The sequence below is a fragment of the Neopsephotus bourkii genome, unplaced genomic scaffold (genome assembly GCF_033783945.1).
Source record: "Neopsephotus bourkii isolate Nb327-2 ecotype Australia unplaced genomic scaffold, CSIRO-AGI_Nbou_v1 NB_887, whole genome shotgun sequence".
Classification (NCBI taxonomy): domain Eukaryota; kingdom Metazoa; phylum Chordata; class Aves; order Psittaciformes; family Psittacidae; genus Neopsephotus; species Neopsephotus bourkii.
The window spans coordinates 695,234-710,902 of record NW_026901381.1 but is presented as its reverse complement, the minus strand read 5'-3'; the positions used below and the strand labels follow the sequence as shown (position 1 = coordinate 710,902).

At 47.6% G+C, this 15,669-nt stretch overlaps 1 protein-coding gene across 3 annotated transcripts in view; it reads right to left on the bottom strand.

The window, feature by feature from the left end:
• The window catches only part of CHCHD6 (coiled-coil-helix-coiled-coil-helix domain containing 6), a 105,803-nt gene that overhangs the window by 50,804 nt on the left and 39,330 nt on the right, over nucleotides 1-15,669 (bottom strand). For 2 of the 3 annotated variants that reach the window (XM_061357151.1, XM_061357150.1), the window contains one exon: nucleotides 623-693. In XM_061357151.1, the coding sequence (XP_061213135.1) occupies nucleotides 623-693 (71 nt within the window). Of the gene's footprint in view, nucleotides 1-622; nucleotides 694-1,375; nucleotides 1,705-15,669 lie in introns of those variants that run through there. The other variant, XM_061357152.1, reaches the window with a different exon arrangement.

Here is a 15,669-nt window from a genome sequence, read left to right as displayed (position 1 = left end):
GCATGTGGAACAATAAGCTATCTAACAGTACTGGCAAACACAAAAGGAATTGAGACGCTAAATATGCTCCTGGTAAAAAGGCAAGATTAAAGGTCTGCTAATTGTATCAAGGCCAATAAAAAAGGCCAGAGAAACCATCACACCCACTCAAGAAAACATTCAAGATAATTATAACTCTTTTTCGATTGGAATTTACAGGGGTGATCACCTTTTTCTTCCCTGGACAATGAAAACCCTGTAAGTGGTGCTGTTCTTCCTCCTCCCGTGCACTAGCCCCATCCTGCAACACGTAAGGTTCGACACATTGGGTCAAAGTTTGAGCAGATTAAACACACCATTGCCATCTTGAAAACCCTGGAAAACTCACATTAAACAGGAGCAGTTATTGAGTCTGTGTCTTCTTCCTCGTTGTCCTTTGGAAGATCTAACAACCTGATAATAAGCTCTGTCAAGCCTGGCACAGAACATGAAGGTGCTGCCTTACAACTCTTGCAGCTCCTCAACCCCCTGGATACCTGACAGGAGGTAACACCACACTCCATTTACAGGAATATCCAGAGGCTACACACAGAGGGTTATGGAATGCAACTGGAACAGCTGAAAGAACAAAAAGGCGCCTCACTTGATCCACTCCTCTGCCTTGCTGGCTGCCTCCTTGTACTGCTCACATGTCAGCTTGTAGATCTCTGCATTCTGAAACAAAGAGGAGAATATTCAGCTCTGAAAATGAAATGTGGTTCAGATCTTATCCCGGCACAGGGTTATCTTCTATAATTAATAACCATTTGCAACAACAAACAGCATATTCAGTTCAAAGAACACACCAAAAAATGCTTAATAAGTTGCTTTTCTTCTATGCATCAAGGCCACATGTCCCAAATTCCAGCTTTGCTTTGCAAAGAGAGGGGAAAAGGTCACCAAACCCAGCCTCAGCTTTGATTATTCCATGTAACCACAAAACCAAGGCGTTTCCAGCACCGCGTCAGGGTTTGGTTGCTTTTTGTTCTCTTTCCCCATGAATTGTTTTGAAGGATCCCAGAAGTTTCTGACATGCAAGTACCAAACCTGGCTGCCAGCACTGGAAAAGCCGTTTACATTTCAGAGCTCCTACTTAGGATCATAGAACAGTTAGGGTTGGAAAGGACCTTAAGATCATCCAGTTCCAACCCCCCTGCCATGGGCAGGGACACCTCACACTAAACCATGGCACCCAAGGCTCTGTCCAACCTGGCCTTGAACACCTCCAGGGATGGAGCATTCACAACCTCCCTGGGCCACCCATTCCAGTGCCTCACCACCCTTGCAGTAAAGAACTTCTTCCTTATATCCAATCTAAACTTCCCCTGTTTAAGTTTGAACCCGTTACCCCCTGGCTTCTTCTTTAAAACATAATCATGCAACCCGTTTCCCTTTTAACAACATCGGGAGGCGTATCAGGTCTCAGCTACAGCACTGCCAAACAGCGGCTCGAGTGTCTTGCTGCAGGGCTTAAGAGGTTTGCATTAAATTCTCCTGAGCTTGCACAGAAAGAGTTTTAGTTTGCAACTGCTCAGCTGCTGAATATGGAGATGGAATTCCTCCTCGGCTGCATGTACAAGCTTCCTAAGCACAAACAGAAGGGAGCGGCCCCAGCAACTGTGCTGCTGATAAAGCTGCTCCAGGCAAAGCCTCTGGACTTGGTACTGCAATTGCCTCACAGCTCATCTGCAAAGGCACATGCAGAAAATAGGCAATAATCAATCAAACGAGTGACAAACTGGTACTGGGAGCGAGGACAGCTATTCAGCTCATCTCACATTCAGTCCTTTCTATAGAACACTATTCTTGCCCTTCTTTGTCATTTATTTCCCTGTGAATGCAGCCTGTGGTCCCTGTGCATGAGATGACACACATTGTTCAGTGGTTACGAAAGGGAAAGGGCAGACAGAACTCCAACACTATAAGCAGTTGTGCCCCTCGTGAATCCCACCTTCTCCATGTGGGAGCGAGGGATAACAGCTCTCTGCACCGGTGAAGCTCAGCTAATGGGGAGCTTCCGACAGGTTTTCAGAGCCTTCAAGGTGCTGCACTGAAGTTTTATCTCTGGTGCCTGAATTTATGTCACATACCAAAAAATCACAGAGCAAACTTTGGTGTTCCAAGCCTTGACCTCAGAGACAGACTTAAACTGAGAACTCATGAGGAGTAACCACTTCAAAACGCATCTGCCAGCAAACTGACATTACTGTTTCCATTTACTTACTCGTTAAATAATGACCACAAACTTCTGTGCTATTAAACCCATTTTTCCCTTTCCTATAAGGAAAAGGAACCTCCTTCCCTGTCCTGTAAACAGCCCTCCCGACTCTCAGCTCCCTGTTGCTACTTATTCACACACGAAGCCACACGACCTGTGCTCCATTAATTAAATTTGCCTTTAAATATTAACTAACGTGAGTCAATGGAAGTGTTATCTCCATGGGCTGCACGAGGCTCCCTGATTCTCCAATTACTACCCAAGCAATTTGCATATTTCATACAGTCTCATTTCTCACAGGGACTGGATTTGAGAGATCAAAATGAGAGAAACTGGGAAAGAGAGAAAGCAAGGCATAAAATGAAGCATCTTTCAGGCAATGGGAAGTAGCCCCGTCAGATGCTATTAGCCCCCAGCACTCTGCAGTGAAACAGCAGCATGGGAGGGAAACAGGAACAAATACGTTCTGCATGAGACCCAGTGTGAGGTTGGCATTTAACCCACCTCAAGAAAGGGAAAAAGAGCCAACGGGTCCATGTGCTGGTCAAAGGGTGGATTAAAGCCATTGTGGCACAACCCTGCCTTGTCTATTAGAGAGAGTTCAACTGCCCAGCACTGGGGTCAGCCTCAGCTTCAACACCACCAACTACAAACAGGGACAGAAATAGCTGGGAAGAAGCTGGTAGGAAATAGCTCTGGATCTGAAAGCTGATAAAAGCAGGCAAGTGAGGACCTGAGTGGAGAGGCAAGAATCTCAGTGAGGGAAAGGAGAAACCTGGCCTCAAAGAAACCACAAGGCCCATGGCACGAGGTGAACATCAAGGACGGGTGCAGAGACCTTCAACCTGCACATGAAAGCTGTGGGGCTTTAGAAGTGAAAAGGAAACACCTTTGCATGTGATCCAATGGGGGCTCCTGCTTTTGGATCAAACTCTTCTGCTGCTTTTGCCCCCCTCAAAACCCAACGAAGCGGTATTGCCAGTGCTATGAATTAGTATCTTTAAGTGCTTCCCCAAGCCAGAAAAAACAGAGTTTTACCATTCAAACCCGGGTTGGTTCAACAAGCAGACCTGCCAAACAGGTTTTCCTTGGCCTCTAGGCCCTTTCCTACCTTGGGAAAGTCACATTCACTTTTGTCCTAAACACTAAATGAGTAACAAATGTGCAACAGACAGGTTCTGTCATTTGGGGCTTCTGTTTAGAGGGTAATTCTCCAACCGTCCCCATCTCTGTGACTGCAGATCCAAGTTCTGCTTCAGTTCCAGTATTTTACCTACCACGCTATAGCAGGGAATAATGTTCCAGTGGCTTACAAAAGGTCACAAGCCAGGAGCCAAGCCAGGAGCCAGCCCTGCACTTCCATGACTCCAGCAGAGCTGCCTGCAGACAAGGGCTATTCAGCAGGATGAAGGGGTGGCATTGGCACTTGAAACAAAGTTGGAGCTTCCCGTAGTCGTAGTGAAGTCCTTGAACTTCACAAACTGATATTCAGTTATGCAGCAGAATAGAGCACATTCCACACAACATTACAAGACGTGGACGCTGCTTTTAATTCACTCGCACAATATTTGATGCTCAAGATAAAAACGGCAGCTCACAAAGAGAAAGCTGAACATGAGACCCCAACTATTATTAAAGAAAGCTCCTGGCAGTCTTAGTTGCAGAAATGAGTTAAAAGACACGACCAAAGGACACCATAAGGGCTCAAATAACAAGAGACACAGAAAGAATGAATGAACCACCTCAAATGTTTCACTTCTCTCAATAAAGCTGAGCCTTAGGGGAGCCAACTTCAGAACATCGGAGCTTTGTCATATGGGGAGAGAGCTCTCCAGAGAGGACAAACAAACTAAACAAAGAACTGTTGGTTTGAAGGATGTTGCCCTGCTATTAAATGATGCTTCGTAGCAAGACTAAAAACACCAAGAAGTTATAAAAATACATAACTAGAGCCTAAAGACCAGAAGAATTGCTTTCCTTTACCCTGCCGCCTTTCCACAGCGGCTTTGCTGCTCTACCCTTGCTCCCTGCTTTTCCCAAAACACCCTGGCACTGAAAACTCCACTTCCAAAGGGAATCCATTTTCAAACTCGGAGCTAAATTTGGAGTCGTTTATAATTCAGCATTCCTCCTTGGCTGCAAACATGCAGAGAAACTCCAACACTCGCTGCTACACCTCGGTACGCACTGCACGGGCCCCTGCCACACGCAGCATCGAAGGTAAGAACACAGTATAGCAGAAGATGGAGTTCTCAGGGTTATTTCAGAGGGAAAGTAATTGAAGCATAAAGAGAAACCCCTGCCAGCTCATTCTCACACTGCCATGAAAGCACATTCCTTACAACCTCAGTGCAACACACACTACTTGCAGGAACACGTAAGGCAGAAAAGCCCAGCAACGCCAGCCCGAGGAACTAGAAATTAATGAGGTTTTAGGCCAGATTCGTTGTGAACATCAAGCAGCAGCATCAAACACCAGTTTTCTGACAGTGGGCCGCAGATTTCCCCATCAGGTACCGGCTGAGCCAAGAGATCAGAAAGGGTTTGGATTCAAAGCACCGCAAACCAACACAGCACCATCACTGTGGCTATCCAGAGATATCCTGACACCTCTATAGAAGCTTGTCAGTGGCCAGAGTGTGTAAAGATCCAAAGAGGATTAAGAGCTGTTGAAACGCTGCCAGCAGCAATGAATGCTGGTGATAGCTCATGAAACAGAGCAGGACAGGGGGGCTCTGACAAATGCTGCCTGCGACAGCCGGGAGTAGATGGTAGGATGTGCCTTGCACCTGACAGAGCACTGCTGTGGTCCCTGCTCCTGACATCCGTGCTCCCCATCTCCCAGCAAACCTCCATTCGAGTTGAAAGAAGCATGAGAGGCAGGGGGGACACATGGCAGGTCCCACAAGCAGGGAACACACAGGTTTAGTAAAGGGAAAGGAAAGCAGAGGTTACTTCTCAAGTCTCAAATGTCAGCCGGGAGACGTCCACATTCCTGCATCCAGCTGCTTCTGAAGGCAGAAATCAGACCTCACACACCCCGAGAACACAGCACGACCGTTCCTGCCTGCAGCAATGGGGAACACACATGTGTCCTGGACACAGCTGCGGCCCCAAGGAACAGCGGGAAGCCACAGGAAAAGGTCAGTCATGGGATCACAGAGTGGTGTGGGTTGAAAGGAGCTTAAAGCTCACCCAGTTCCAACCCCTGCAGGGCCACCTTCCACTAGAGCAGCTTGCTCCGAGTCCCTGAATCCAACCTGTGCTTCAGGAGCTCCCCTTGCTCACAGCATTGCCCAAGGGAAGCAATGGAGCACCGGGGTTCCCACACCATAAATCAGGGTATTTATTCACCCCCATCACTCCAAGTCTCACATAAACAGCTCCCAGTAGATGCAAAGAATGACCCCAGGTACCCACACCCCTCCTGCAGGTACAGATGGGGATGAGTTGAACCCATCTGTTCACTGAACCCTTTGGATGTGTTAAAGTCAATTAATACGATCAATCACTGCTCTCAACTCCGGTCCTAACCAGGGAACTCGGGGATTTCAGGATACACTGAAGCAACAACCTCTTCAGCTCCTGAGCTCACTCCTCTCGAGTTCCCACTTGTTGGTATCAGCTAGCACTTAGCTAAAAGAGATCATTCACGTTTTCTCCTTCCTATCAAGCACAAGCGCACACAGAAGCCAATTAACAAAGAGAAGCACGCATACAAAGCCTATCACGAGCGCAGAGAAGCCAAGGGTTAAACTGCTTTTATGTGAATTCAGTTGTGGTTTTTCCTCAAAAGGTAACAAGGCAAGATGCAAGCAGCTACAAACAGCTTGCTGGTATGGAAAAAAAGCTCTTTTATCAGCCAAAGCCAACTTCTAAACACAGCTCTGTTGTCTGCTGTTCTTGTGTGGGTTCCTCCACTCCTCCCGCGGAGGCCAGTAATGAAACGAGAGCATTGAGTTTGGGTCATTCCACGCTCTCCTTCGGCAATAAGCTGTGAGATCATAAGTTCTGGATGAAGATTCAGAGAAGACAGCAAAAAGAGCAGTGTCCACAGCAACAACAGAGGGAGGCAAAACTCGGCATGGGCAGGAGGATGCTCCTGTTTGCACAGGGCTTCTCAGGACTGAGATATGGTCCCAAGTTGAGAGGAAAACATTAATCCTGCAGCGTATCTAGACAGCTCCTCAAAGATAAAATCCCACAAGTACCCATCTCCACAGCATGGGAAGGAGGCAGAGCTGGGAGAAGGACCACGGTTGGGTTTATCCTGTGTGTAACAAGCACAAAGAGGGTAAGCTACAGCCCCTAAAGTACCAGGGGAAGCAAAACCACGCTTCCCAGGACTTCCCACAACCAGGATCCACATCGAGATCCTCCATATGGCTGCAAATGGGTTTACAAAGCAAGGCTGAGCTTGCACACCAGAGCAAGGCTGTCTCCATGGAGGTACCCTGCGGAGACCCCAATTAAAGCAGGTACCCCACAAAGATGGTGTTAGGAACCTCTCTGCAAATACCCCACTGGAAACATGCAGAAAGCCTCATGTCATCTTCAAGCCAGAAAGGCAGCCAGCAACAAAGGAATCAACAGTGCACAGGCAATTAAAAGGGGAATAAGGAGCAAGAAAAACCCCAGACAGAATTAAGCACTGAGTTTATGTGAGGTTGCTTTAAGGCACCCCATGGTGAAAGACTGCAAATAAAGCATTAGTAAATCTTGAAACAAAGTCTGGACTTTAAAAGCACCTTCAAAGGGAAAGGCCATAAAATGCCAGCAGGCAAGCCAGGCTTTCTGACAAGGACAGCAACGTGGATGGCCCACATTAACACTAGAACTGCAGGAGGAGAGCAGAATGATGCTCTCCTCCTACCTGAGACTTCAGTACAAGAAGTGAGGAAGCCACAGTAAGGGCTGGAATCAGTTATACCTGACACGTGCAGGTAAAGGGGCTGCCCAGGCATCAATTAAACATCAAGGGGTCTCAGCATCTGCTTTGGAGAAGCCTTACACCCGCCTGACCCTCACAGGCAACAGTGCCATGACTTCAAGGGCATGGCCATGACTGCTGAACCCCTGAGCCCATGCTGGGAGCTGCACAGCAAATCCCATAGGGATACCAGGGTCCTACCAGGCCATCATCCATCTGGATGGTCTCCTCAACCATGGGATGCTGCCTCTCACCACCGGGCATCATTGAGGAGTGATGGTCATGCCGAGAATCACTGCCAAGGGAAAGAGGAAAGACAGAAAGAAGGGAATTGCCAGAATACCAAGAGTGCTGAGGGATGCAGCTGAAAGCTCCCCTTGGAGGCTGACCAGCGCTTCACAGGGAGAGAAGGAGAGGAAAAAAGCCCCAAACCAGAAAAAGGGCAGTCATCAAGTACTTGTCATACATTAAGAAAGATACTACGCACATTCCCCTGTCAGGCCCATCACAGGAGCTTATTTTGGGAAGGGAGGAACATTATAGCTAAGGTTTGATGCCATCATGCCAAAGCTGGTATTTGACAGAACTCCCACCGCCTCAGCCGGGCAGGCTGCAGCTGAAACTCCTGCTCTCACTGCTGAGAATAGCCCTCAAGCCCATTTATAAACTGCAGCAGCTGCCCAGATCTTGTCCCAGTTCTAAAAAGCTAAATTGCAATCATGACCTCATCCTTTCCCACAACAGGTAGCTCAGGAATGCGATTCACTGATTCCCAGAGGAAGCCAGAACAGGAGGGACCCAAGGTATTAGGATACACGAGAAGACCACAGAACACTGAAGAAAATCACAGAATCCCAGACTGGTTTGGACTGAAGTGACCTTAAAGCCCATCCAGCTTCAACCCCTGCCACGGGCAGGGACCCCTTCCACTGGAGCAGCTTGCTCCAAGCCCCTGTGTCCAACCTGGCCTTGAGCACTGCCAGGGATGGGGCAGCCACAGCTTCTCTGGGCACCCTGTGCCAGCGCCTCAGCACCCTCACAGGGAAGAGCTTCTGCCTAAGAGCTCAGCTCAGTCTCCCCTCTGGCAGGTTCAAGCCATTCCCCTTGGCCTGTCCCTACAGGCCCTTGTCCCAAGCCCCTCTCCAGGTTTCCTGCAGCCCCTTTAGGCACTGGAGCTGCTCTAAGGTCTCCCCTTCAGGAGCCTTCTCTTCTCCAGGCTGACCCAGCCCAGCTCTCTCAGCCTGGCTCCAGAGCAGAGCTGCTCCAGCCCTCGCAGCATCTCCATGGCCTCGCTCCAACAGCTCCACGTCCCTCTTGTGCTGTTGCTCTGGAGCTGGATCAGGACTGCTGGGGGGTAGCCTCCCAAGAGCATAACGTCACATCCATGCACCTGCACGGGAAAAGGGACCTGCAAGGACCAGTCACTATAAGAAACCCAAAGCCCATCAGCACAGCAGAGCCTGCAGGTTCCACCCGCTCCCAGGGTTCTTCCTCCCCCCACCAACTACAAATCACTCTCCATGTGCAGCTTCCAGCAAATCAAGCTTTGCTAAATAACCCCGACATGTGCAGGGCTGAGAACCAGCCAAGAAGCAATGATGAGATGTCCCTGGAATGATGACGGGAAGCGCAGCCAGCGCTCAGGTTACCCGGCAGCCTGTTGTCCTCGCCCCTTGGTGCATATGCGATGCTGCAAGCGCTGTTCTGCAAACCTCCCCTATTCAAAGGCTCATTTGGTTGACAAGGAGCCTGCGGATTCGTGGACAGATTGTCACACAAACTGTCAGGTTTTTAGAGAGACTATCAGACCTCTCTTTGCCTACGTTATGGAGCACATCAAAGACACATAAGATGAACCAGACGCAGACTGCACAGATCTGACAGAATGGTGGGTGTACATATTCAGAATACTGTACTGCTGGGGGGGGAAGGCTTAATGTGAATAATCAGGGGCTGAAAGTTCCAGAAATGTGACAGTTTTTGGCAGCAATTCTCATCTTTGCATTTATTTATTGAAGGGAGAAAACTGCCATCCTAGAGGCAAACTTGGGAGAGAGCAAGAAAAATTAGCTCAGCAGCAATTCCTTTTGCCACTGTACTTTCTCTTTATTCTTACTCCCAGAGCATCTTCTGAAGATATTTGTGTTTCCAGGCAGGGTTCTCTCACTTGCAGCCTCCTCATCCCATTGTATACCATAAAAAGACAGGCTGGTTTAATGATCACAGCCCAAAAGACCACAAGGACCTCACTGGTCCCCATATGCTGTTAATGACAGAGACAAATCCACACTTTGGGAAGTGCCCGCTGGCTCCTGGAGCTGCTCAGGAGCTCATTATTCAAACCTTCAAGCTCCAGTTATGGGTAGTCAGCACATCTGAAGAAACACACCATAGCCAGGAACCCAAAAGGCAGTAACAAAAGCTATTGTAGGAAATGTGAACCTTAAGCACTGGGGTCCCACTTAGAATGAGGACAACATTCACTTACCTTGTACAGAGCTGAAACCTCAGTTAATGAATACCTGGAAAAAGTTCCCAGCTCCACAGCTCAAAAGCAGTTTTACAAGGATGACTCGATGTCATTCCCCTTTATTAGTAATACATGGACAAATATTATAAAGCAACGGGTATTTATTTTACAGCTGGCAAAAAAAGGGATTTAGGCTCTTTCTGCCCAGTATTGACTGTTACTTATAAAGGAAAGTAAAACATAAAATGAAACACTGATAACAAAAAGGAAGAAAATGGATTAACAGAGATTCCTTTGGCCTGTCTTTACAATAGCACTGCCACAATCTCCAGCGCTCCCTGCAAGGCATCACTTATTCCACAGAAAAGAACACTAGTATCTCTTCGTATTTATTCTCCTATTCAGAATGGATTGAAATGCTCCACACAGTAAACAGAAAACAAACATGATGTTTATCCAGAGATAAAAAAAGCCAAAGAGGACAAAGGAGAAAGGATGGGAAAAGGGATAAGAAAGAAATCATGAAATATTGGTGAGCAATTTCCTCTCCATCATTTGACAGTCTCATTTGCCCTGCTTTTAGTGAGCTTCTCTCCCCCATGCTTTTTAACAGAGCCATTTGTCCTCTGAAGGGGACAAAGCACTGTAAGAGACATCTCTGTGCTGCAAAGAGCTTGTGAAGCCTCCAAGGATGAGCCCAGAAGGCCCATGGGCTGCTGGTCAGCTGAAGAGGGGCATTGCCCAGAGGGGTATCAGGCTCTGAATACAGCATGAGAAGCAAACACCCAGAGAGCAGAGCAGCCCCACTGCTGCTGCCTGCCACAGCTCCAGACACAGCCCTGGGCATGATGTCAATGGGTTTGGATCACCACCAGTTTCATGTGGTACCTTCATTACAGGGCACAAGGCATTTCCCATGTAAATATGAAGCAGTCCCCTTTGAAAGTCTGGTCTCTGGACTACTGAATTCAGCACCAGTTTGAGGTGTTCCATAGAGCCTGCCCAATTGACAGAGGAATTATTAGCCATATAGTCCATTAATGTGATGACAGCATGTTCTGTAAGGGCAGGGGCATCATCCTAAGGACCTGTTCAAAACAAAAGTAAAGCCAAGGCCTGAGCTCAAGTCATGATGGAAACCTCAGAGTCCCCAAAGTCAGGCTCTTATGCACGTGGATTCCACCCACATGGGGAAGTTTTGTCTACCTGAATCCATTTCCAAGACTAAGTCGAAATGGGGAATATCCCAAGAGAAGCACAAGCTTCAATCATCCAAATCCCCACCGACACGCCGACTCCAGCCGAAGGTTTGGAACAGATTTAATCAATTCACTGCGCTCACTCGCTACAGCTTCATGAAATAGCCAATACTGCAATAACAGGGCCAAAACCTAATTGTGCACTGGTTGGTGAATGACACAGAACTAAGAGCACTGGTATTTAGTGCAGGAACATGCAGTTGGTGCTAAGGTATAACTACAGCACAGAGGAATAGGTGAGATACAGACTGCATGCGCGCACATGCGTGTATGTATGTACGTTCATGCGAAAGCTGCTTTCCATTAGAAAAGCAGCACTGGTTTTACTGGTAACAGCACTATGTGTCTATACACATGTTTATAAATACCACTCTGCTTATAAACAAGCATATGTGCAGCGCAAAAAGGAGGGGGAAAAAGAAGTTGAAGCTATTAGCAATAAGAAAATGAATGAAGTGGAGGGAAAACTGGGATGAATAAAAGATAGCAAGGGAGGGGAGCAGGAATAGGAGCTGATGGGGAAAGCTCTCAGAAGTAAGACAAAAGCACCCTTTGTTTTGCTCTTTTTGGACTAGACTTGACAAATAACTCCAGTGCTGAGCTCTAACAAAGAGAGAGGATCACATTCTAGGTCTTTTTGTTCTGCCTTTAACAAGTCTTCATAGTGATACACTGATGAGACCAGATACCAGATTGTTATCTAAATTCAGCTGCTAAATTCAGTGTTAAAGACACTAAGTTCAAACCACACATTGCCACATTTATTTCACAAGTCGAGCCTGAGGATGGATTTCTCTGAGATGAAGCAGCCCATCAGCATCCTTCTCTCCCCTCTAAAGGTACTCTGAATGCCAGGGAAACAGAACCACCGTGAGGCTCTGTCAGCTCACCCATCAGCACAGACTGCAGGCGCATCCCTGCACTGATCCTGGAAGGAAGCAAATGCTTGGTTGCTGTTTGCATAGAGGCTGCTTGTGATTTGATGTAATGTCCTGTCCATCAGTCAGCACAGACAGAACACAAGCACTGCAGAGGGCAGGGAGGCAGCGCTGACAGCTAACGTGGTTTATTTACCCTATTAGAGATGTTCCTTGAGTTCATCAAATTGCCAATCCATTTATCTGATCTCTAAAACCTGCTGCACTGAGCTATATTAACTCCTAAACTTCACCAGCTTTCAGCAAAACAGCCATGGAATGGGTGCAAAGAGCAGCACAGGGTACAGGAAGTCCAGCCAGGAGCAACCTCTCCTGCCAAGGGAAGATGGGAAAGCACTGGGAATCAGCAGCCTGCTCTGGATGTTCAGCCCTAACAAGAGATTATGGGTGCCGCACTCCTCGCCCCCCCCCAACATGACATTTAATGTCTGTGGATAACTGGAAAGAGGAAGATGATGGCAGATCAGAACTGGCTCAGATGAGAACTTCAGGCTCGTTCTGGTTTCGTTTTGTTCCCATTCACAGGACAAAACCTTCAGTTCTCTAAATATCAAAGGCTCTGCCTTGAGAGACTGCCAGAGCCACTGCTGCCTGGAAGACAACGTCCACACAGCCCAAGTGATGGGAAGTGATCTGGATGATTAGGATGGATCTTACCAGCCTGATTCAGAAAACCATAGTGGGGATTATTCTCCTTGTGCTCAGAAGATAAAATCAACAGTTGGATGAACTCAGTGCTTCGTTACGCTGCTCCACTGGCCCAGGCAGATCAGAGCTGTTGTAGGTTCAAAACGAGCTCCCCATGACCCAGCACAGTGTGTGCTGGGCTGCATCCCCACCAGTGGGAGCACAGCTCAGGGAGAGGATTCTCCCCCTCTGCTGCGCTCTTGGGAGAACCCCCCGCAGTCCTGATCCAGCTCTGGGGAAGATGTGAGGGTGCTGAGGCGCTGGCACAGGGTGCCCAGAGAAGCTGTAGCTGCCCCATCCCTGGCAGTGTTCAAGGTCAGGCTGGACACAGGGCCTGGAGCAAGCTGCTCTAGTGGAAGGAGCAGCCCTTACACACAGCAGTGGCTCACACACAGCCTGGAGATGTAAGAGCCAGTTTATGGAGAAATACAATGGTGTGGGTGACACCTGGCAGGACCTACCATTTCCTCTAGGAAAGGGCATTGGATCTTGAACTCCCTCTGTGAGGGCAGAGGGCTCAGCTGAAGGTAACACCTCATCATGGCTTGGCTTTTCAAAGGCAGGCGAATACTCTCTAGGTCTCAGGGACAGACACACAGCCTGGGAGCCCAAGTAAGGGAACTGATCCTCATCCCCTTCAACTTCCCTGCCACATAGAATCATAGAATAGTTAGGGTTGGAAAGGACCTTAAGATTATCAAGTTCCAACCCCCTGCCATGGGCAGGGACACCTCGCTCTAAACCATATCACCCAAGGCTCTGTCCAACCTGGCCTTGAACACTGCCAGGGATGGAGCATTCACAGCCTCCCTGGACAACCCATTCCAGTGCCTCACCACCCTTACAGTAAGGAATTTCCTCCTTATATCAAATCTAAACTTCCTCTGTTTAAGTTTTAACCCATTACCCCTTGTCCTATCACTACAGAAGCCTGTCCAGCCCCACAGAACCTGCTTTGAACTGATCACAAAGACCCAACGTGAAGATGCTCTAAAAGACTTGTTTCTTCCAGGCTATTGCCACTTCCTCAATGGAGGTTTTTAGCAAGGTGAGCTGCAGGCCAAAAAGCACCAGCATGCCAGTGGGCTCCCATGGAGGGCTGACCTTGGTGCACCAGAAGTGGGAGACTGCTCCAAGAAGAAGGATCAAGGGCGGTGAGAACAACAAACAGAAATAACTTCTCCTCCCCTTCTTTACACATCCTAAATGCTTTCCAAACATGAATTAAATGGGAAGCGCAAGGGCAAAAGGAGATGAATTTAAACAAACCAAACAAGGGGAACGCCACAGACACAAGTACAAGATTTGTGAAGCTCAGCACAGAAAAAGGTGCAGTCTGGCTTATTAATAATAAAAAAGGGGTATGTGTTGAATGCATTCCTCTCCTACTTGCATGAATACTCACAGCTTATGAATACCTTGGGTGCTACTCACTGCTCTGAGAAGCTACAAGCAGAGACATGTTGCATATTGATGTCCTCACTGCTCAGAGTCATCCCCGGCCACCCCATAAAAGATACCATGGGAGCTGGAATTTAGGAGAAGCCAAAGAAAGAAGAGGGCCATCAGCTACAGCAAGAGCTTCACTTCAGCTTCCTCTGCCCCTTTACACCACTCCAAAGAATTGCCCATGTTCCACCGCCCTGAACCTGTGTCAAGTTAAACCCAACAGAGGCCAAGCAAAAGGAGGCCAACAGGTATTTACCTGGGAGAAAGCACACAAGTAATGCACTCAGTGAGACCTGCTGGCATCTGAAGGGTTCCAGAGAGGCTGCATTTCTTGGTCATCCTTTTGGAGGATGATGCACACAAGGAATCCCTAGTAAAAAACCCAGTGCTGAGCAGTGCACATGTTAACTGTTTATACCAAGCTCCTTCCTTCCCTCGGTGCTCCTCGGTAACACATAAATGCATGAAAGAACTTCAACTTAAGCTGCTCAAATTGAGTTTTTCTAAGGTTATTAGGTCCAACCTCCTGTTCTTTCTGTCCAAACACTTCAGTACAAAAGCACCTTCAAGACAGTCGAGGCAAGACACATTTCCTGTGAAACAATCCCAAATTGCATGGATGAGGTGTAAAATTACTCCAACAAGTCAGAGGCAGAAGTTTAACCACTTCTACTGGATAATACCTGGATAGTCAGAGTGTACAAGCAGGTGTGGAATGGAATGTCTGTATCACCAGCTCCAAGATCCTGTCATCACATGCAGTCATATAAGGAATAGTCAGTTCAAAGGATCTATTCCCTGTAATTTTCCTGATTACACAGGAAAAACACAGACGGAAAACAGAAACACAGAAGCGATCCAAGAGAGTAAAACACACAACTGCAGTGATCAAAGTGATGAAGACCAAGGGCATCACCAGTGTGCTGATCCTCCGCAAGGAATTTATCCCATACACCTGCCCTGATCTGATGCTCATTGCTGGACCTCCCCTTTTGGTCACAGTCAGGTCCCCAACACTGAACTAGATGGATCTTCAGTGTGACACAGCACTGCTGTAATCACCTTCCAATGCTTTGGCAGATCACAGACTGGTTTGGGTTGGAAAAGACCTTAAAGTTCATCCAGTTCCAACCCCCTGCCATGAGGAGGGAGATGCAGAGCAAACCCCACAAGCTGAAACACTGACATTCCTCTTCATACCTGCCCTTTCCTGGGGAAATCTTAATGAGGGAGCAGAGAAACGGAGTTTCCAAGCTCCATTTGAAATAAGGGACCCCCTTAGTTCATCTCGTGCAAAGCTAAAGGCAAAGCCTTTTTAGCATTTTTATAGCTTTACTGTTTCATAACACTTTGCCCTCTCATTATAAGCTATTCCATCACATAGATGGAATAACCGAGATAGATGGACTAAGCAATTGTTTCAAACTCCCAGAAGAGAAGTTGCTATTAGAAAATGAGCAGGTTTTTGCTTCCAATTCCATGCTCTGTCCAGTAGATTATAGCACTCTGAAAGAGATTACCCAATACAAGGATAATGTATTCACACAATGCGCTGCAGTCAAGGGAAGTACCGAGTTCAATTCTGGCCAATCCATCTCAAAGACAGAGCCACAGGGGGAAAGGGCCTGAAGACAAACAAGTGGAATGAGAAACCTGGAACAAACTTATTCACACAAGCAGAGGCTGAAAGGTAAGGACTG